The sequence below is a fragment of the Echinops telfairi genome, unplaced genomic scaffold, assembly GCF_000313985.2.
Source record: "Echinops telfairi isolate 266 unplaced genomic scaffold, ASM31398v2 ScPeMD7_4225;HRSCAF=4972, whole genome shotgun sequence".
Taxonomy (NCBI): domain Eukaryota; kingdom Metazoa; phylum Chordata; class Mammalia; order Afrosoricida; family Tenrecidae; genus Echinops; species Echinops telfairi.
In genome coordinates this window covers 3,986,441-4,007,847 of record NW_022108124.1, presented here as the reverse complement: position 1 = coordinate 4,007,847, position 21,407 = coordinate 3,986,441, and the positions used below count along the sequence as shown (strand labels likewise).

The 21,407-nt window shown below is 45.4% G+C and overlaps 2 protein-coding genes across 8 annotated transcripts in view; one reads left to right on the top strand and one right to left on the bottom strand.

Annotated features, from left to right (window-relative positions):
• Positions 1-5,751, top strand: part of USP13 (ubiquitin specific peptidase 13) — a 130,974-nt gene extending 125,223 nt beyond the window's left edge. Inside the window, exon 21 of the mRNA XM_045295104.1 lies at positions 5,572-5,751. Coding sequence (XP_045151039.1) covers positions 5,572-5,590 — 19 coding nt within the window. The 3' untranslated portion in view covers positions 5,591-5,751. The remainder of the gene's footprint in view (positions 1-5,571) is intronic.
• The window catches only part of PEX5L (peroxisomal biogenesis factor 5 like), a 290,701-nt gene continuing 274,148 nt past the window's right edge, over positions 4,855-21,407 (bottom strand). For all 7 annotated transcript variants that reach the window (XM_045295107.1, XM_045295110.1, XM_045295111.1 and 4 more), the window contains 4 exons: positions 19,651-19,848; positions 18,425-18,590; positions 17,899-18,056; positions 4,855-12,606 (listed from right to left, as the gene is read on the bottom strand). In XM_045295107.1, coding sequence (XP_045151042.1) covers positions 12,402-12,606; positions 17,899-18,056; positions 18,425-18,590; positions 19,651-19,848 — 727 coding nt within the window. In that variant the 3' untranslated portion in view covers positions 4,855-12,401. The remainder of the gene's footprint in view (positions 12,607-17,898; positions 18,057-18,424; positions 18,591-19,650; positions 19,849-21,407) is intronic.

Below are 21,407 nucleotides of genomic sequence, written 5' to 3'. Positions count from 1 at the left end.
AAGGTCCATAGTTCGAACCTTGTCTGCTTCCATAAGGGTTGACAGCCTTGGACACCCTATGGGGCAGTTTCTAGACTGTTGGGTAAGGTTGCTATGTGGTGGAGTTGGCTGGATGACAGTAGGTCTAGATTTTTTTATTTATTTTTTGTAAGATGGGCAGGTTTGGGAGGAGGGGAAAGTGATCAGGAGTCTGATGTTGGATGTGTTGAGTTTAAAATACCCAGTTGACCCCGTGGCGGATGTTGTGTTTTGGGAGAAAGGATTGTACTGCCGATCTGGGATTCGTTAGCTTCTAGCTGGTCTTCCAAGCCCTGAGATTCAGTGCGATTACTAACAAAGGGAGAATAGGGAGGAAGTAGCTGGTGACCAGGGGTTGAGGGAAGGAGCCGCTGAAGGACTCGGAGAAAGCTGGTTAAGGACTCCCTGGGTTCCTGGAAGTGGATGCTTAGGGAAGAGTGTCTGCAGGAGGTGGGAATGATCTCCCGTCAGAGTGGGATAGAGGAAGCTGGAGACGATGGGTGCACTTGGTGGAACCGTTTTGGAGAATGGGGGAAGGAGTTGCTTCAAGGGAGGAGAGGCACCACAGACGGTCAGTGCAGGTGAGTCTGTCACCAAGGGAAGTAAAGAAGTGAGTGGTGGCGGACAGGAGAAGTGGGGTGAGGTCAGGAGAAGGGTTTGGGCATTTTTGTTTGTTGAATATAAGAAATAAGACACGGACCCAGATCCACCAGGAGTTGGTGCTGGTTCATGGCAAGCCCATCTGTGCCAGCGTGGAGCTGGCCTCCAGGTGCGTCTCAGTGACGGATTTTCTATTTCTTCTTCTCCTGATCCTTGTCCTTCTTCTCCTCCTCTTCCTCCTTAGTAATGGATTTTCTACTTCTTCTTTTGTTAGCTGAAGCTCATTTTATTTTTGTCTTCTTTTTAAAGAAAGGGATTACAGGAGCATAAAGTAGCAAAAAGGAACCAGGTTTAGAATTAGTATGTAAATTTTAATTTGGGCTCATCTATCAGCTATGTGATTTAAAAAAAATCATTTTATTGGGGGCACTTACAGCTCTCATAATATTCTGTACATCCATTGTATCGAGCACATTTGTACATATGTTGCCATCATCCTTTTCAAAACATTTCCTTTCTGCCTGAGCCCTTGGTATCAGATCCTCTTTTATTCCCACCCTTCCACCCTCATGACCCCTTGATAAATTGTAAAATATAATTTTCATATCTTACACCATCTGCTACAATGATGGATTTTCAAAAGTAGATCATCAGGCCTTTCCACACTGCCTTGAGTGGCCTCGAACCACCAATTATTCAGTTAGCCTCTGAGGATGCTAACCATTTGCACCACCTGGGGACTCCAAGGCACAGGAAACCCTGGTCAAATAGATCAAATGTGGCATCAGACACAGACTAAGGCATCCTTCTGCCACAGAGCGGCTGGTGGGTTTGAACTGACTTCCCTTTCAGTTCACAGCTTAGCATTCTAACCACTGTGCCAACAGAGCCCCTCAGATAGGAGAGAGGATTGAATGGCTGGTTCGATGTCCTTGAGTAGGCGAGAGGTGATGCGAGCCGGTGCCAAAGTAGGCACTGAACTTAAGCAGGCAGGGCCTCGGGAGACCTGCTCTCAGAGATCGGGAGTGTGGATGGTGGAGGTGGAGGGCGTGGGACTTCTTTCCTGCCAGTTTTAATTTTCTCAGCCAAACAGGAAGCAAAACCATGTGCTGAGAATGAGGATGAGGGGGCTTGGGCGTTGGAGGGGAGAGGAGGTGATGTGAAATAGTTAGACAGTTGGAACTCTTCCCAAGCATATACATTTTCCTGTCTCGTTGAAGTGACATTAGTTTAATTGGTATCGACTCAGTTCATTCTTTTTGAGGACAATCTGAGTCATCAGTTAGTTTTTCAGGCCTTATTCCGATAAACTCTTGTGGTTTCTAAGTTTTCTTTTGTAGCTATTTATTTCCATTGGGTTCAATTTGAAATCAATTGCCAGCCGACTTTACTATGAGTAGTCTTAGGCAACTCTTGCTTATTTCCATCAAGCCTTTATTTGGCCGGGCCAGGTTTTATAAGTTACAATCTGTGATCTTTAGGCAGTTTTTAATCTACGAAGGCTTTGATTTTTTTTCTCTCTCAACCCAGCACAGTTATTTGTGTTGCATTTTCTGCAGCAGCATTGATTATGGACTGAGTAAAGTCTTCTTAGCGCACAGGCAAGGGACCGGAGGTACCCAAGGGGAGAACAGTGGCAGGAAGGGCACCATCCAGCTTAGCATCCTCCTCCTCTGATGGTTGTTCCTGCCATCACGTGGGTCCCCCAATCAAGGTGACTCCTCGTGTCACAGTGGGAGAGCAGGCTGCTGTGCTCCACGGGGCTCCTGTTGGCTGAGTTTTAGAAGTAGATCGGCTGAATCTTGTACAGCATCTGGGCACTGCTGACAGATGCGTGGTGACTGCACACGAGATGCATCGGCTGGGAATCCAACCCATGTCTGTCTCGAAAGCTGAGGCTTTTACCACAGAACCTCCCATGCCTAGTCGTGCTACGTTTCAGTCAGCGCTGGCTGCTTTTGAGCTCCCCTCTCAGGGCCGAGGAACACTGCGCCCACTGTACTGCTTGTCTCCACCCTTCCAGACGCAGGGGAACAAATTCAAGGACAGGACTTACTGCAAACCAGCAGTCTAGTTCCACAGTACAGAATACAAAACACCAGCCACCAGTCCCTAAGGTTTGAGGCATTAAGGTGATTGCCGAGGATTACAAATGAACTCATTGTCTTTGAGTCAATTCTGAATCACCGTGACCCTAAAGGACAGGGTAGAACTGCCCCTGTGAGTTTCCGAGACGGCCACTCCTCTTTTTAAAAAAATCACTGGGGGCTTGTACAGCTCTTACCACAATCCATACATCCATCTATTGTGTCAAGCACATTTGTACATAGGTTGTCATCATCATTTTCTTTTCTTTTTTTTTTCCACTTGAGCCCTTGGTATCAGCTCATCCCCGCCCCCACCACACTTCCTCCCTCAGGAGCCCTTGATAATTTATAAATTTTTTTCCCTCCATGTCTTACACTGACTGATGTCTCCCTTCACCCACTTTTCTGTTGTCTCTCCCCCTGGGAGGGGGTTATATGTAGATCATTGTGATCGGTTCCCCCTTTCTTCCCCCACCTTCCCCTTCCCCTCCTGGTATTGCTACTCTCAATATCGGTCCAGAGGGCTTTATCTGCCCTGGATTCCCTGTGTTGTGAGCTCTTATCTGTACCAGGTACATGCTTTGGTTTAGCCAGATTTGTAAGGCAGAATTGGGGTCACGATGGTGGGGGTGGGGGGAAGGAAGCATTAAAGAACTAGAGGAAAGTTGTGTATTTCATCTGTGCTAAACTGCACCCTGATGGGCTCGTCTCTTCCTTGTGATCTTTCTGTAAGGGGAAGTCCAGCTGTCTACAGATGGGCTTTGGGTCTCCACTTTGCACTCCCCTTCGTTCACATTGATATGATTTTTTGTTCTGCATCCCGAGACTGCAACTCTTTATGGGAGTAGAAAGCCTCATATTTCTCCCTCGGAGCCACTGGTGGTTTTGAACTGCTGACCTTGCAGTTAGCAGCCCTATTTGGAACTACTATGCCACTGGGGCTCCTTAAGATTACTAGGTAATGTTATTTATTATCGGGTGTGAATGGGAAACACACACACACACACACATCCTTTGGACCTTAGAATTAGTTGTGTAATAGAGGTATTACCTTAGGTAATCTTATCAAGAAATGGAAACAACTCTTTAAACATTGAGCTACTTTTATAGATCTATGTTTAAGAAATTAATATATGCAAATAACAAAATCTAGCTTCAACTTGAAAAGAAAAAGTCCCTGAAGAGACTGGGGGTGGCAGAGATAAAAGTGAAGCAGCAGGCCAGCAGGGCGGGATGGGGCTGGGGTGGGCTGGCGTGGAGGATCATCCATTCATGACTACGGAGGTAGGCGAAGAAAGACAGCAGCTGACTCTCCCAGAGGAAGCCATGGAGCTGCAAACTGTGGAAAGTACGGTGCTCCTGGCACCAAGGCCGGTCCTTCACCAGCTGGTCACCCCAGCATGTAAGGGAATAACCATCTTGGGATGGGAACACAGGAAATTCCGTGTGATTGGCATCTCTCCGCTGCTTGGGGCTTGGGGGCACACCTCTATCTGCAGGCCAAGAGAGGTGCCCTGTCATCTGCCCACCATGCCCGTGCATTCCTCTTGCTCTCCCCTCCTCGCACTCTCACCACACTGGACACCCCACCTGCCAGCCCACTCTTGAAATGCCACCTGGTGCCCGCTGTTGGCTCTGCTAGGAGTGCTGGTCTCTCTTCTACTTCCTTGGCTGGCTCCTTTTTGTCAATCAGTTCTCAACCAAGGCACCACCTGCTAAGAGAAACCTTTCCTGACCCCCTATAGATAGAAGAGGCCCCCATGCCACCCATCAAACCCTGTGTGGCCTTGTGCTAGCACTTCTCAGCCCAGGGTGAGATTTGTTGAAGGCTTTGTGGCTTTCCTCCACCAAACATAAGCATGTTTGGGGCAAGGCTGGTGTGGTTCACTGACCCGTGTCCACCCCGAGAGCAGCACCTGCCCATAAAGACCGTGACATTGATCTCACTCGTGTGACAGAGTAGAACTGCCCCACCGGGGTTTCCAGACGCATCTTTACCGGAGCAGGCCACCCATCTTTCTCCCACGCAGCACTTTGTTGAGTTCAAACTGGTTTGAAGCCAGCGCTTAGCCATTGCACAAGTTGAAAGTGTGTGCATCTTTCTTGACTATTTTCTTGGTGGTGGTTAAAAAAGACCCTAACACCAAAATAGATTTTGATAGTTTATTCTAAAAAAAATCACAAAATCCAATTCAGGTTAAATAGTATTTTAGTTCTTAAAAAATTAACAAAGAAGGAAGATTTTAAAGCTTTGTTTTATCTCTAAAAATGCATTCCAGATTTCCAAATAACTCATGCGAAATCATACATCGTGATATTCAATAATAGGACTAGTAGCCAGTAGTAAAAATGGGTTCCTTTGCTTCAAAGCGATTCGGATTCCCCCAACCTCACTTTGAAAGATTCCTGAAGAGACCCTGAAGCCACAAAGTTTATTTGAAAACATAGTTTAAAATCGCACAAATATAAATACAATTTAATAATGTGAAAAAGGGAAGGCATGCTTCCACTAATCGTACAAAAATACTACCTTAATCTTGGTAATATGCAAATGATAAACTAGCTGAGTAAACACATTGGTATGATAAGTGGTTATTTTTTAATGGTAGTAATTTTATTTAAAAAAGCAATGCAGGGAATGAATAATAAATTGAAGCTTTAATTCCCAACAGAGTTGTGCGACGATACATAATATTTCACTAAGTACACAGATACAGTATCACTACCTACGCCAAATAACCTTTACTTCCCCCCTCTCCCCACCAGTTGGCATTCATTTATTACAGGTCACTTAATTTGGGTTGGCATTATTTTGGAGAAGCAATGTAAACATTTAAAGTAATTCTTTTGTTGTTGTCTATTTCAGCTTGAAAATGAACCCCTAAGATGTGAACATTGGGCACGAGGAAGCATCACAGACTGTTTCTAAACAAGATTTTCTGTTTAGATTTATAATATTCATAGATATACAAAATAGATAGAAATATGTCTTTTCTAAAGAGTTAATAAATAAATGCCTGTTACAGGTTGTAAAAAGTTTGCTAAACTAATTGGGTCTGCCTTTTTTTTTTCCTCCAACCAATGTAAACAAATTTGATCAATGAAGAATGGGAGGGGACGTGTTGGGTTAGATGACATGGTGGCGAGGGGGCAGGAATGACAGGAAGTTTGTTAAAAATTTAGATGTGCTCTATGTTCTCTTATCACTGGTAACATAATGCATCACGAACACATTTCTCACATGGTACAACTTTTTTATCGTTGCAAAAGCTTTTTAAACACGTTGATTATTCCTGCAAAAGCTTTCTGTATGTCTCAGTGAACAGTCCAGATTAGCTAGTTGAATGTAGATATGCACGACTCCTTTGATGTTGCATCCTTCTCCGGGAAATTAAAAGTAGGGGGGGACACAAACACGATGCATTTTATTGTTCAGCATACAATCACCCCATACTTTTGTTCCCTTTTAATAGATTTTGAACGCAGTTTTCTAAAATTGCCGCACGGCACCCATCAGGTTTTATGGAAACTCTGGCACGCATTGCCCGCTCGTTTTCTTCTGCAGAGAAGGAAGTCCCGAGGAAACGTTCCCAGAGCGGGCTCTTTTTCTCAAAGGGGGTTATTGGGGTGTGTTTGCATAGTTTGTAGGTTAGTAGAAGCTTTATTCAAGGCAAATCCTACAAGAGAGTTTGTTAAACTTCCCATTTTCATTTTCTACCTTTTTCGTCACTGTCTCATGTCCCCACATAAAGGTCTTGCTGTGTGTTCAGTGAATTCAGTCTGAGCTCAGCTATGTGTGTGTGTGTGTGGATTGTAGAGTGTAGGAAGGGGTGGCAGAGTTGGTCACATGAGAGAGACCCCCTTGTCAGGCTTAGCTTTGCTGTCACTAGTTCCAGCCCTTTTGTCTGTGTTTCCACCTAACACCGAAGCTACAGAAAGTGGCAGTGCGAGGGCTTCAGGAGGGTTGGTTCTGAGTCAACTTGAAATCACCTTTTCACCCTGACGTAATTCTTGTGTGTTCACCTAGTGCACTTTCTCCAGGGGCCCGCCTGCCGCACAAGCACCAGCAGGGCTGGGACACGCCTGCACTCCTCACACCCGTCCTTCATACACTAGCTACATGCCATCTACAGAAACCTGTTTAAAGACCTCAGGTTCACTTTGTCTTGTTAGGATTTTCATAAGTTGGACATTACTCCCCATCTTTCTACCTTACTTAGCCTATCAGTACTTCCAATTTATTCCCAGAATTTTAGGAAACATTGGAAATGGACTGTCCAGAATTTAGAACCCCAAAATGTATATGCAGAGGCGATCATGTGATTTAGTTTCGGACAAACAGACACATGGGTCTTGGTTCCCGTTTGGATCTCTTGTGCCTCAGAAGTCTCGTGTGTGTGTTTTTAGAAAAACTTTCAGATGTCTCAGTATCTGAATCCCTCAGGATTCGTTTGGCACTGGCTGCACACTGCACATGCCAGATGTTTGACCATCGACATCTGTAAAGTTCAGTGTGATGACAGGAAAAGACTGAAGGATAGGACGCTAACAGAGAATGGAGGGATGGCAACACACAGTTCATGTAACTGCTTCCTTGTCTAGGAGCAATAAAAAGCTAACCGGTGAGATTAATCATGCACTGGATACATTTACATTCAGCAAAGTTATATTGCATGCTTTGGTTAATATTTGAGTAGGCAGATTTGCAAGTACTAATGCATGCGATATCATTGTACCTGAGGTTATATGTTTTACTTTTTAAAACTTATTTTTTACAGACGTATGTCAGAGTTCATCTATGGACACTCTTTAAAAATATATATGTGTCTACTTCTTAGTTCAAAACAGTTCACTTCCAACCAATTTTATAAATACTGAGATGACAAGGATGTCTGGGAAGTAAAATCAGGTTTGGGAATGACGGTGACATGACTTTACAAAGTTGACTTCTTGTGTGCACATGGGTAATAATTTCCAAAATCGGAGACCTCAACACAATGGCACACAAGGGACACCTTCGGAATACCCTGTTTCTAAAGTGCTTCTAGAAGCATGTCAAGGGATAACAGAATCATCACGATGACGGCAGCAACAACCACAGTGACAATGACAACGCATCTAGGTACAGTCTCCTCTTGTCGAATGGATTCAGGGGCCACAGGCAGGGCCATAGCAAAACCATGTGTTTGGGAGCTCTTGGCACTAGATAAAATGGTGTTCCAGTCTTGCTTGTCTAGAACAGACCAGGAGGATATTTATCTAGTGCCAGGGTGTAAGCCTGGATCTATGATTCAGCACAAGAGTTCGTTTACAGAAGAGAATGAAGAAGGTGCCATAAAACTGAAAAAGCGAGCATTTCCTGGGCACTCCTGCCCCGTTATGCATCAACAGTTTACCATCCTAGATGAATTCCAGTTAAGATGAGAGTGCAAAGCCCAGAGTGTTCTATTAAAGTCTTGTGGTGGGAAAGAGCTGCCTTCTGTCAGAGCCACGGAGAGTGCTCTTGGCAGAATGTGAAAGGAAAGAGGAATCAAGATGATTAACCCCATAAGGGGATCCCTTATTCCTTCTCACTGCTGAGACACAGCAACGCATAGGAATACAACCAGAAATCGTTATGACACATTTTGTAATTCAGCAGTGATCCCTGGCTTCCTCTGAACTGTCGTCCAACCTACCAGTGAGGTCCCTCAATGCCCCATGCTATTGAGCAGCCATTCTACGGGGATATACCATTATCTAAGGGCTCTCAGATATCTCGGACACAAGAAAACAAGGAACTCAATGAAGTCTCATAAGGGAGCCGAGAGAACATCTTAGCCTTTCAAATGGGAGGAGTCGTTCAGGAGACCATTTCAAGCCCTGAGGATAGGTTACCAAAAGCAGTTGTGCCTGAAAAATCCATTTGTATGTTAAGGGGAAAACTAACAGCTATACCAGGAATGTGGTGGAGCACAGAGGTGGCAAAGTTATGGAAACAGAAGTAATCAAACATCTTGCGGGAATGAATTGCTGGGCTTGGGGCCTCAGGACACTGTCTTAGGGGACACTGGGGTCAACTGGCATAGTCTACAAAGACAATGTTTGACATTGGTTAGTAGGGACTGGGAGCTAAAAAGCTCACGAGCAGCCGCTGAAGGCGCGGCTGTGGGTCTCTTCCGGTCTGGAGTAAAGTTGAGTGAAGAAAATGGAAGAGACATGAAAACAATTAGTCCAGTGGACTAATGGACAACACGAATATCACTTTCCACAAACCTGAAACCAGAAGCCATGGATGATACCCAGCTACAATGACCAACTGCTCTGAAAAGGGCCCCGTTAGAAGATCCTGCACAGAGTGGGAGACAAAAGGTGGAAACACTCAAAATCATTTTTTAAAAAAGTCCATGTTTACTGGTTGGATAGAGGCTGGTAGAACCCCTAAGATTATGGCGCTTAGGTATCCTTCAAGTTTGGAAATTTTTAGCCAACTGAAAGGCCTGTAAGGGGAACAAGAACCCTGGGGGGGCGGGGGCACACCTTAGGATCAACCACTTGAGATCAAAAGGGCAGTCTTTGCCGAATGACACAGTTCAGAAAGTTTCTGAAAGGAGAAACGGAAACAGGAGCAGGAAGTGGGATAAGTGCTACTACAGGATCGAGATTGCAACGAACACGAAACAAAATGTGTCTGAGTCATTGTCTGGAAAAGGGATCTTCTCTGCGAACTTCACCCGATGCACAATAAAAACGTTTTAAAAACGATAACCACCAAAACAGACCCCTGTGTGCATTGCAGACTCTTTTGAGGGCTATTGCATTTCTGGTGACGCTCTTATTTCTGTATGCTTTTTACTTCAATTTTCAGTAACTTGCGACTTAATTTTATTTAAAAAACATTGAAAAGTATTACTCTTTTCCTCCTGGGCAATGAATGATTCCGGACTTTCTGACAACGATGTTTTAGGAAAATCTTGCTTCTGACGGAGACACTAAATATAATGGAAAATGTTCTACCAAATGTTCTGCAAACATACATGGTGGGAATTAAAAAAAAAAAAAAGAGTCTTTTTTTTCAGAAGACAACTCCTTCGAGTTTGAAGTTACTTTGTGTTCGGCAGCAAAATAAAACTCGGGCCACAAAAATTTGCCACCACAATCAAACTGAACCAAAGCACCCCACCTTGACACCCTGCTCAGGCATTCCATTTTCACTGGTCTCATGGTGCCAGTGAGGCTAAGCACACAGCCTGCCATTATTTCTGAAAACTGCTACTTCAGGGAATGTAGAATGGTACCACACACAGAAAGCCTGCCAGGTTTGTTTTCAATTCTTTCTTCCAAGATTTCTAAGGGATTATGAGGGTCTCCAGGCTCCGAATCAGCTAGTGAACTCCAGAGATAGGGAGGAAGAAGAAATGGGTGAAGGGAGGAGGATTTGCCATCAGGAAAATCCAAGCAGGGAGATGCCCTTGGTAGGAGATTGGCCCCCACGGGTCCTTCCTACACAGCTTCTAAGGATGCAGAAAATTCTACAGAAAACACACGTTGGAAGATAGTGTTGGGCTTGACTTTGAGAGAGTAAAGAGGCCGGCCAAGACTGGGTGGTTGTGGAGGAGTCCTGTCAACTTGATTCCAACTCAGCGAGCCTCCGTGTCAGAGGAGAACTGCCTCGTAGGTTTTTCTCAGTTGTCATATTTCCTGGAACAGATCGCCAAGTGTTTTCTTTCATGGAAACTGAACTGCTGACCTTTCAGTTACATCACCGAGCATTTTAACTGTTGTGTCCTTATTGCCCGGCAGTGGTGCCTTAAACTTCTCTGCCTCCTGATGCTCACCTGAGGTGGTCCCTGTGCCCAAGGGAACATTGGCAAAGAAGGGCCAAACATGGCACGCAGCACAGTGCCCTCATCTCTTCATTTTTATAAACCAGAACAGGTGCTCTCGCGTACACACACCTCCCCAGCAATCTCCTAGTCTCCAGGGCTCCAAGTGTCGCAGAGGAGAGGGGTTCTACCCACACCCAGAGTTCCTGGTCTCAGTACGTGGGTGCTTTCCCTCCAAGCAAAAGCTGATTTTCAGTCACTTGAACTGACTTGGCCCCAAATTTTGCTTGGCAATTCGTATCCCGACTTCAACCGGCTTTTACTTACCCAAGACCTGGAAGAAAAATCGGTGACAAACTACTTTGGGGACGGGTCTGGAGGAAGGGAGGAGACCAAGCGAAGGAGAACAGGGGCAACTTCCTAGAACTCATCAGGAGTGAAATGATGTCTGGGTCAGTATTTTGCAAGAATTTTTCTAATTTATGTAAAAAAGAATGCTATCCTTCAAAATAACTTCCCAGCTCTAACACACACACACACACACACACACACACACACACACACACACCCCACACACACACACACCACTCTGTAGAACTAAGTGGGAGGTCACCAATGAAATGCAATACCACTGCTAACAGCAAATCCTTGGTAGTCGATCAGCATCCAAAATAAGAACCAAAGGGGCATGCATCAGCCATAGTCAACCACCGACATCCAGTCACCTTTAGGTAGAAAGTACCAGTCTTTTACCGCATAGAATGCAAAGAGGGTGAGCAGCACAGATCATTAGAGGAGCTAAGAAAATTAGTTTTAGGAAAAGTGTATTCATCACGCTTAAGAAATATCATTTCAAATATTAACAGTTTAAAAGACTATTGGTGTGCAGGGCAGTTAGAAAGCCAGTATTATATGACACTTAAGCAAGGGAACGTGACCCCAGGAGAAATCAGGATGTCATCTAACTTCCTTCCGGCAGAGAATACACGGAGAGACAGTACCTCCTTGCTTAAGTTCACAGTCTCAGGGTGCGTGTGCACCAGTCCTGTGTTGGACATATTTATACCCTATGCCCTATCTGCTTTAAGAAAAACACGCCTTCAAAACCCTACACTATGGAAAAACTACTTTCAGAAAGTTTTTATTTGGTCCGTTGGTCTAACAAGGCAGAGTTCTCAAACCTCTCACTCCCAAGTTAAAAATTGGAGCAACAAAACAAAACTCCAGCAAGGCATAAATGAGAGAGTAAAGTGCAGATATACAGTCCCAGAAAAGTTTTCGCTGGGAACAGCAAAAATTCCTAGTGCAAGAATTGCTTTTGCCAGCAAAGCTCCCTCTCTGGAATCAAAGGGCTACAGTGGAGGTTAAAATTGGAACAGGTTTAAGCAATGCCTCTCTGCAATCCAGAGTTAATATATGTGCATGCACCATTGGCCCAAACTAGGTTCAATTTTGTAAAAGAGGGCGCTCCCGGGAGGGCAGTTCAGACACAGTCAGGATTCCAGGGTCCCAGGCACTGCTTTCTCAGTGAGCAGGTTCCTTTGATGCAACTGGGGACAGACTGCCCCCGCCCCCCAAGACCTGCTTTGCAGTGTGCTCACCATTTGTGAAGAGAGCCCTCCTGACACACAGTCACCGTGTCTTGGTTCGTCTCGTCTTTCCATTCTTCCAGGCCCAATCTCAACTCTATGTACAACGGTGTGTGCTTTTGCATCTGAACAGAAACTGGGCCCTGCCTGTAGGATTTTCCTGGGGTTCTAGGACCAGGGCCTTTTGAGCATTTGCTATTTCTATTTTGAGATTCATAATAAAACCAGTTTGCATTTCTCAGGGCAAGTAAGCACACAGGCAGGGCTGCTGCTGCTTCTCCGGCCCCTTCTCTTCTCCTCTTTCAAGGATCCAAGTTGAAAGCTCTGAGGAGGACATCCAGGTCACCAAGGTTAGCTGCCTGAAAGAGCTCGGGCTGGTCCATCAGCGAGAGCGCGATTCTGAGGGCCGCCCAGATGTTCCCCGAAATCGCAGGATGAGGAACTTGCTGTTGATTTCGGCTCTTTCGTTGCAAACTGAGGGCAGTGAGGAAATTGCTGACCGCTTCTCTAAAGGGTAGAAAGACAAACAGTTTAAAATGCAACTAATGGGGGAGGTAGCAAACTTTGTGAAAGAAAAAAAAAAAAAGAATTGCTAGTTTTTAGGAGCCCTGATGGCACAGTGGTTCAGTGTTTGGCTGCAAAGGGCACCTTTGGTGGTTCAAACCCGTCAGCCCCTCCTCGGGAGAAAAGTGTGATAAGGGCTCTGGGGAAGATGTGCTGCCTTCTGTACTCCAGCGGGCAGACCGGCTCGCTTGTACAGGGCTGTCCTGGGGCAGAATTACTTGTTGGCATTGGGTTTGTTCGTCAAAATCCTAAGCCACTCCCCTAAGTGGTGCTTTGGACAATCCGATGAACAATTTTCGGATTCTCTCATTATTCTTGTATGAAATTCATCGTTAAAGATAGTGGGACCAGATAGAGACAAAAAGCCTCTGTGTATCTTAGGAGTAGCCTGTAGGAAGGAAGGGAAGGGGCAGTGCTATTAAAACCACTGTAAAGTCGGTAAGTGCCTGTGATTTTTCTCCTGCTGCGGGAATAGGTCGCAAGGCATCAACCATTTGCGGATGTGCTTTCTATGAGAAACCAGACCAAACCAGTTAGTCACTGAGTGGAGACTGACTCTCCGGGACCTTGACTGTGCCAAAGGAGCATAGTACTTCAGTGGGTTTTCAGAGACCGGGCATTTTTGGAAGGAGATAGCCACGTCTTTACTCAAGAGGCATCTCTGGATGCACTCCAAACTCCAGCCTTTTGTTGGTGATTTTTATAACTAGGCTTTACCAGGAAGACTCTGGCTCTATTTCAGAAACAAAGTGGCCTAACTTTCCTTCGTGGTGATGGAATTATGTCAAGCAGCTCGGGGAGAGTTCAGTTTATTATCCAAACCGCTGGGTTTGCATCCATGGAGTCAGTCTAGGGCAGATGCTCCACTTCCCCAAGGCTCTGTTTCCCTGAATTTATTTGAGGTGCCACTTTAAAACCAGTTGTAAAGCATGGTGAATCCACATAGATGAAAGCTCTTATCATTGACCTTACTTGGCAGTTTTCAACATGTGGTCTGAAGGCCCTACCCCACCCCCAATCAGGGAGGTCAAAGTTCATTTTATAACCATACCTAGATGTTACCTGACCTTCCACTTTCATTCTCTCATGCATGTACTGTGGAGCTTTCCAGAGGCGACAAGATGTGTGATGTATGTGATGTATTGAAGTAGACATGACAACCTGCCTTCCATTAAAGACAATTGGAAGAATATAGAGCAATGACACTTTCTCATTAATCTACATTTTTGGGGGTGGGGAGAATAATCATTTTCATTAAAACAAGTTGCTTATATTAATACATGAGTTTGTTATTTTTTAAAAAGAGAATAACTTAATATTTTTTTCTGTTTAATTTCAGTAAGTCTCAATAGCTATCCCACATAAAAAGGCCCTTTGGATTCCGAAAGTAGGCATTTATCCATGGTTAGATCTACCTGTCCATGGGAGGCAGTTGGGAAGCGGTTGGAGGGACCTGATCAGTAGAATGAAGGGGGAGTTCCAACCACCTACTCTTCTGGGTTGCTTATAGTCAAGCTAGAGAGACAGAAAGACGCAGACAAGGAGTTTGCTTTGGATGCTCTTTCTGGATCCTTCTTCAAAGGGTGATGGCTTTGGGAAGGAAGAGCTCCCAGCCCAAGAGTGCCCGACTCATCAGTCCACCCACTGCCATCAAGTGTATGCCAACTCATAGCGACGCAATAGGACAGGGTAGAACTGCTGTGGGTTTCCAAGACTAACGCTTTACGGGAGTAGAAAGCCTCGTCTTTCTCCCGAGAGTGTCTGGCAGGCATCTCTAGAGAGCTGTAGATAACAGAAGAGTCTGGTTCCCCTTGGTGATCTCAACACACACGCTCTAGGATTTTTCATGAAGTTCTTTTAAATCTGTTCCTGAACTTGTGGACTACGAGTCCTTTGGGTGGGGGGCACGGCAGGGTGTGTGTGTGTGCGGAATTCGGAAGATGGTAAAGGAGTATGTGTGAATAGTCTTCACATGGTTTGCACAAATAGGTATGGATAGCTTGAAATTGTGTTGTATATTGTCATGATTTACCCCCCAAAATGCCTTCATTTAAAAGCTTTGTCTACTACCACCCAAGGGGATGAGGGTCGGCCTCTGGAATTTGCAAAGGAAAAGATCAATCGGCCTAAATTCTACTTTGGAGTTCTCAGTGCCAAGAGTAATGCGTTGACCAGCACCCAGGTTTGATACCAAACCTGTTCTCTTGTGATTGCAACTGGACTCAGTACCCGGGTAGGCCCGTCTTTGACTCATCATTGAGCGGAAACAGTCGAAGCGTGATGGCTACACACACAGATACCTGCAGCGATTGAGGGAGAGGCCTGATTTTTGTGGATCTGGAAACATTTTTCCCAGCTCCTGACTTTTTCTCCGAGCCACATCTCTATTGAGGGTGGTTATTTCCAAAGCACCCACTTCTTTTCAGGATTTGTTTAAGTTTTATTGCCTCATTTGGTGGTGGCTTTCTGTTCACATGGGAAAACCCACAAAATGCTCATCAGCTCTCAACCTTTCTAACATCTGACACGACAACCCAAGACTAGGAGCTAGTTGACTGGGATGTCAGATTTAGCAAATGAAAACCCGGCCACCTACTGAAATTGAAATTTTAGATACCAAAGAATAATTTTCAGGATATGTGTGTCTCCTGCAATCTTTAGGGTGTGCTCATACCCCGAACTTATCTGTTGTTTATCTGAGATTCAAACTTAACTGGGCATCCCATATTTTATCTGACTATCCTACAGCTTCAGGAAATTTTCCGCAGGAGAATTTAAAATTCAGGACTCAGAAAGGCCATCTATTTCTCCATGCCATAGACTTTTCTGGTCTTCTGAAAATAGTGGCCCGGCTGAATGATACATCTGAGTGTGGCGAGTAAGTATTTGATTGGCATTGCAGATATTGTTTTCCATATTGAGAAGTTATAACTAAGAAAGACGTATCTAGAAGCTGGCGTAGTGGTGACACAGTGAGTGGCTAACCACAAGGTCGGCTCTTTGCAAACCACCAGCTGCTCAGCGGCTCTCTTCCTGTAAAGAGTTACAGTCTCGGGAACCCGTGGGGCAGGTCTACCCCGTCCTTTGGGACTGCTATGAGTTGGGAGTGACTTGATGGCAGTGAGTTTTTTTAAGTTGACTTCAAAATGTCTAGATATATGTATGTATTAATTTGTATCTTCCTCTATTCAAAAAAAAGAGATAAATAGCTTATAAAATACACCACATGCTGGGAAATAAGCGACGAAAAGGAATGAAGCCGATACCAGGGCAGGGCAATCTGCTGTCCCCAGGAAGGAGGTTGGTGACACAGTGGGCACCAGTCAGCCTGCCTTCGCTGAGACACGGGAGGCGGCAGAGCTTGGATGGCGGTGTGCATGCACACAGCAGATGTGAAGAAGGGTCGAGCAAAGCACAGAAGATAAGGACAAGCCAGGGCTGAAGAGACTCCGCTGCTCTGGGTTCTGATCTAAGAAAGATCCTCTGAGGGAGAAGACGGCGGCGTCCACTGGCTAATATTCCCTAAAAGAACCTCCGGTTCAGCTGCCCCAACTCACTAGTGGCGGAGACGGCAATATTGGCCTCGTGTTGTTACAAACAGCACCATTCCAGGGGTGGGAGGAATGCAATCCGATGTTGATGATATATCTAAATAAGAACACGAAGGATGAGGGCGACACTAATCATCGTCACAAAATGCTTCTGGGATTGAGCGTCTGCTCTGAGGTCGCAACCACATTTCACCTGCCCCGAGGCCCCCAAGGAAGGGCTCAGCACCTCTTTTCACTTCTTTCCAGGTGCAGGAATGAAAGCCCAGGAGTCATGTGCTCAGAAACATACGACTAGCCGGTACACGGATGAGCTACGCTCTGAACTCAAGCTCGTGTGACTCTTAAAAGTCTGGCTCTTTTGAGAATGAGAGTTCATACGTTTTTGTGGGGCTTTAAATAGAATACGGAGTTCTGAAAGAATCCTTCTATGAAAGAAATAGAGGTTTATTTAGAAAATCAGGGGAAAAATCACCCATGTTTTCAATACCCCGAAGAAATGTCACGTATGGCTCCAAGTACTGGAGAAAGTATGGAAGGGACGTGGAGCTGAATGAGAAGACAAGAAAGGCTTGTCAAACCATAATCCCATCCTCTTTCCCCCCCTCTTTCTCTCGCTCCCTCTTTGGATTTTCTCTTTTGATAACCAAATTCGGCTTGACTCACTGCCAGTGAGTTGACTCTGCCTTATTGCGGTCCTCGAGGCCAGGGTAGGTTTAGGAAACCTGAATTCTAACTTCTGCTTTGTCAACGGCTGGTTCTGGGACCTCTGACACACATCCTTTTGTCGTCCTTCCCTCTCTGGGTTCCTTTGTCCTTAACTGGGGACGGCGGCTTCTCCAACTGGTGACCCTGGAGGGGTTAAAGCTCAGACAACCTATGTGAGCCAAAGCTTTGGAGGGAAGATCTGGGAATCTACATTTTAACAAGACCCCCCCCCCCCCATAAAATGCTTCTGTCTAAAGCTTGATAACCACTGGAACACAGCATTGTTGCTTTAAGAAACCTCAGAAACAGAAGGTTCTACATTTAAATGAACAGAAGAAAATGTGCGGTGATTAGTTAGTTGTATGGGTCAACTACGGTGTCCGCTTATTTGGGCAAATACTCGTCTAGATGTTGCTGGGGAGGTATTTGCCTGTGATTAACAGGTACATCAGTTGACTTTGAAGCAGATAACCTTCCACAATGTGGGTGGGCCTTATCCAATCAGTTGAAAAATCTTAAAGCTGAGCACAGAGGTTTCCTGAGGGAGAGACAGACTCTGCCTTAGGAAGGCAGCATAGCTATCCGGTGGCAGTTTCTGGCCCGCGGCCTAAATGATTTCAGTCACAGACTGCTGTAGTTGCCTGGATTATTTGGTTTGGTCAGGCTCCACAATCTTGTCAGCCAATTCCTTAAAAGTAATCTTAATGTCTTTGTGTGTTTGTTCTCTCTCTCTCTCTCTCACACACACACACACACACACACCACCACCACCACCACCAACACCACCACACATGCATAGACACACATGCATAGGCAGACATGCAGAGCCAGGCCTTCCCACCCCAAATCTTTGCGTCTCTGGAGAACTGTGACTCATTCAAGGAGCAGGGCTCCTCCAAAGGGAGGCAGCCTTACTGCAGGCTAGTCAGCCTCAGCCTGGAGCCTGGCTCTCTGCTCTCAGTCAGCTCCCATACTTCACCTGTAGGCACCCAGATTGATGCAGCTTATTCCCAAGTTGTATCTGGACCGAATGAAGCCTGGCTGAATCTCCAGCGCCCGAGTGTAGGCCTCCACGGCTTCCTCGCTGCGGTCTCCATTCGCCAAGGTCGCCCCAAGACGGTTCCATAATGAATAGTCCTGGTGACAGAAACAGAGTTCTAACAAGGAGTGCAGCACGCAGCGACAGCTTGCCCTCCTGTGCGCCTGCAGTGGCTGGAAGATGACAGAGGAACCGGTCCCCGGATGCATGCCTTACACATCTTCACGGGCAACTTCGGGAATTGACCATCATTCAACAGATAGCAGCCACCCTCTGATGCTGTCATGATATTCATGCGTAGAGTTTAGGTATTGAAATATTAATAGCCAGAGGGACATGTCAGCAATACGGATCACTTTAAACAGAGACAGGGAGATTGGGAAAGTGCAGTAGACAAATAATGAGTGTAGCCTATGAGACAGTATGAATACACAACTTTATGGTTTCTGGTTGTGCCTGCTCTTACCTCTGGCCGAACAGTTAAGGCAGCGTTAAAGGCATCAATTGCCCTGTTGAACTCTCCGCTCAGGTGGAAGAGTACTCCCAGGCCTGTCTGTAGGTCTGGGTCGATCAAATCTCCATTTTGGTGGGCGGCTTCCAGGTACAATTCCTTCACTCCTTCCAGAACAGAGCTGCAAGGGGCCACATTTGATTTGTAATCCAAATGGTCTGAGCAGAAATTAGTTACTACTAGGTTCTCTATTGCAAGGAGCTTCTCTTTGTTATAGACTAGCAAGAGCTTGGGGAAAAGATCACAGTCCAATAAGACATTCAATATTGAATGTTGAAGACACTCATTGATTTTCCCATACAAACAAAAAACAATACTCCCCCCCTCCCCCCAACAACCTCACTGCCGTTGAGTTGACTCTGACTCCTGGTGACCCTGTAGGACAGCGCAGAACTTCCCCTATGGGTTTCTGTGACTGTAACTCTTTATGGGAGTACAGAATCTCACCCTTCTGCTTAGTGACTGGTGGTTTCAAACTGCTGACCTTATGGAGAGCAATCCACAGTGTTATCCACTGCGCCACTAGGGCTCCTGCAGAGATACAGGGGCAATACGGTCTTCACAAATGAGTTCCACTGACCCATATATATCTCCAACATATAAATCTCCATTGAACTCTCCGCTCAGGTGGAAGAGTACTCCCAGGCCTGTCTGTAGGTCTGGGTCGATCAAATCTCCATTTTGGTGGGCGGCTTCCAGATATAATTCTGGAAGATATAATTCTAAGTGTCCCCAGCAAGGCCAGGATGGAAATTGACCTGGCATCATGATTTATTGCTGATAGAAACAAAATACTGAGACAACAGAGCGTGCATTTCCCCTCTCCCCACTCCATTACCACATTGTAGGGCTTTATGCAACTTAGAGCCTTGGTCCTCATCATAATTCACTTTAGGTGGATTATAGGCCCCAAACATTTGGCTTTCAAATAGGGTGCCCAGACAAATGTCTGTGAATGTCCACATGGAGGTCACGTGGTGAAAGGCTGGTTGTGCTCCCAGGGATCCATCTTTTTCATTGGTGTGAGTGTAGCCTGTGCAACGGATGACTCTTAGAACAGCACGATGGCCTATAAATCATTTGGAAGTGGGGTGGTGGTGGTGGAGTCTCCGGCTCATAAATTATCATGACGGAGCTAAATTGAGTATCTACTATCGGTTCTCATACACGAAGAAGGCTACCTGTCAACGGGGGACTTGGACATCCGCCGGCTGAGGCCTGGAGACCCCTTCCTGCTCTTCACGAGATATTTGTACTTTGGATTTTGCTTAATCCAGTTCTTGAGCGCCTCGCAGGCATCCTGCTGATGGCCGGTGTTTGTGTAACTCACGGCCAATGCCATCAAAGCTTTCAAATTATTGGGTTGCAATTCTAAGCACCTGCAAGGAGGCAAAAACAAAACAAACAAAGGCAGTTTCAGATTTTTTTTTTTAGAGCCAGAGTCCAAGTGTTCTTTAGAAAATGCGAAGTCTTTGTTAATGAATGGTGCCAAGGCATTTATATCACATCCCTGGAAAACACCATGTCTATCTGCTGGAAAATTGGGAGCTAAGCATATTTTTAGAATAGTTAAAACTCATTTTGATGACTAGCACCTCAGGCTATTTTAATTCATAGCTTAAGAACTAAGTTCCAAGAAATACAGCTCATTGTGGCACACAGCATTTCTCATCTAATCCATAGGAGGGTTCAAAAACCACAAACTCATTGCCATTGAATTGATTCCACCTCATAGTGACCCGATCGGACTGAGTAGAATGGCCCCAGTGGGCTTCTGGAGCTGCAACTCTTTACAGCCTCTTCTTTCTCTTGCAGAGCCACAGGTAGGTTTGAACTACTGACCTTGTGGCTCACAGCCCAAGCCATCAAGGCTCCTTGCATGAGGATGAAGGGAAATTTTAATTCTGCTCTATGACTGCTATGATAAATGATTGCCAGTCCTGAACCAGCCTGACTTGAACTAAACTCAGATCTTTGGAGAGGAAAGATCATACAGAGAACCATTTTGTAAAGGAGGGGCAACACTCATGTTTCTAGACACCTTGTGAGTTTCCAGGGGGCACAAGCTACTGCTGCTCCTTATGCTGTTCCTTGGGGGCGCTAGCCAGGGCCCTTCAAACCTTGACATACTTGGAATCATCTGCAGATGGGGTGTGGCTGAAGGCTGCACAGGTCTTAACAAACTGCCAGGTGATGATGACATTGATGGCAATGGAGCTTGAGACAGTTCTAAATATATTCCCTGGGGTCTCCCAGAGTTCCAGGAACCTCTTGCCCTCTAGCAGGGAAGCTCTCAACCCTAGGTCCATTTTAGAAATACTTGGGGGATTTAAAAAATATATTGAGCCTTAAACCTTACCCTAACCTATTAAATCAGTGTGTGTGTGTGTGTGTGTGTGTGTGTGTGTGTGTCTGTGTACATATACATATTCACAGTTCCAGATTGGGAGTTCAGAGATGTTAGGTTAAACTTTATCTCTGTTACACACTAGCTGTGTGGTGTGACTCAAATTTTCCCTAATCCCTAAGGCTCTCACTCATGGGAAATGGTAAACACCCAGGTCCCATTATGCTGTCAGATACTAAGAGAGATTTGAGATGCAGGATTCCAGAATCGCCAAGGCTTAAAATTCCAAGGATCTAGAATTTTTAGAATTTAAGATTCTAAGACTCACAGATACAAGATATATGGGATTTAACACACCCATACACACACCCACTCTCTCTCCTTAAAGCATTATATTATAAGCATTTGCAACCATGGGCAGGGGAAGTAGAAGTGTAATTGGCAAGGTCTATCTTTTCCAGTGTTTTCTTAGGATCTCTAGTCAAGGAGGGTTTGGCACTAGCCGCCCCTGTCTCCCATCTCCCAAGAAAGGAAAAATTGTTTACAACCATCGGTCAGGGCCCAAGAGCTTTACTTTCAAGGTTGCATGAA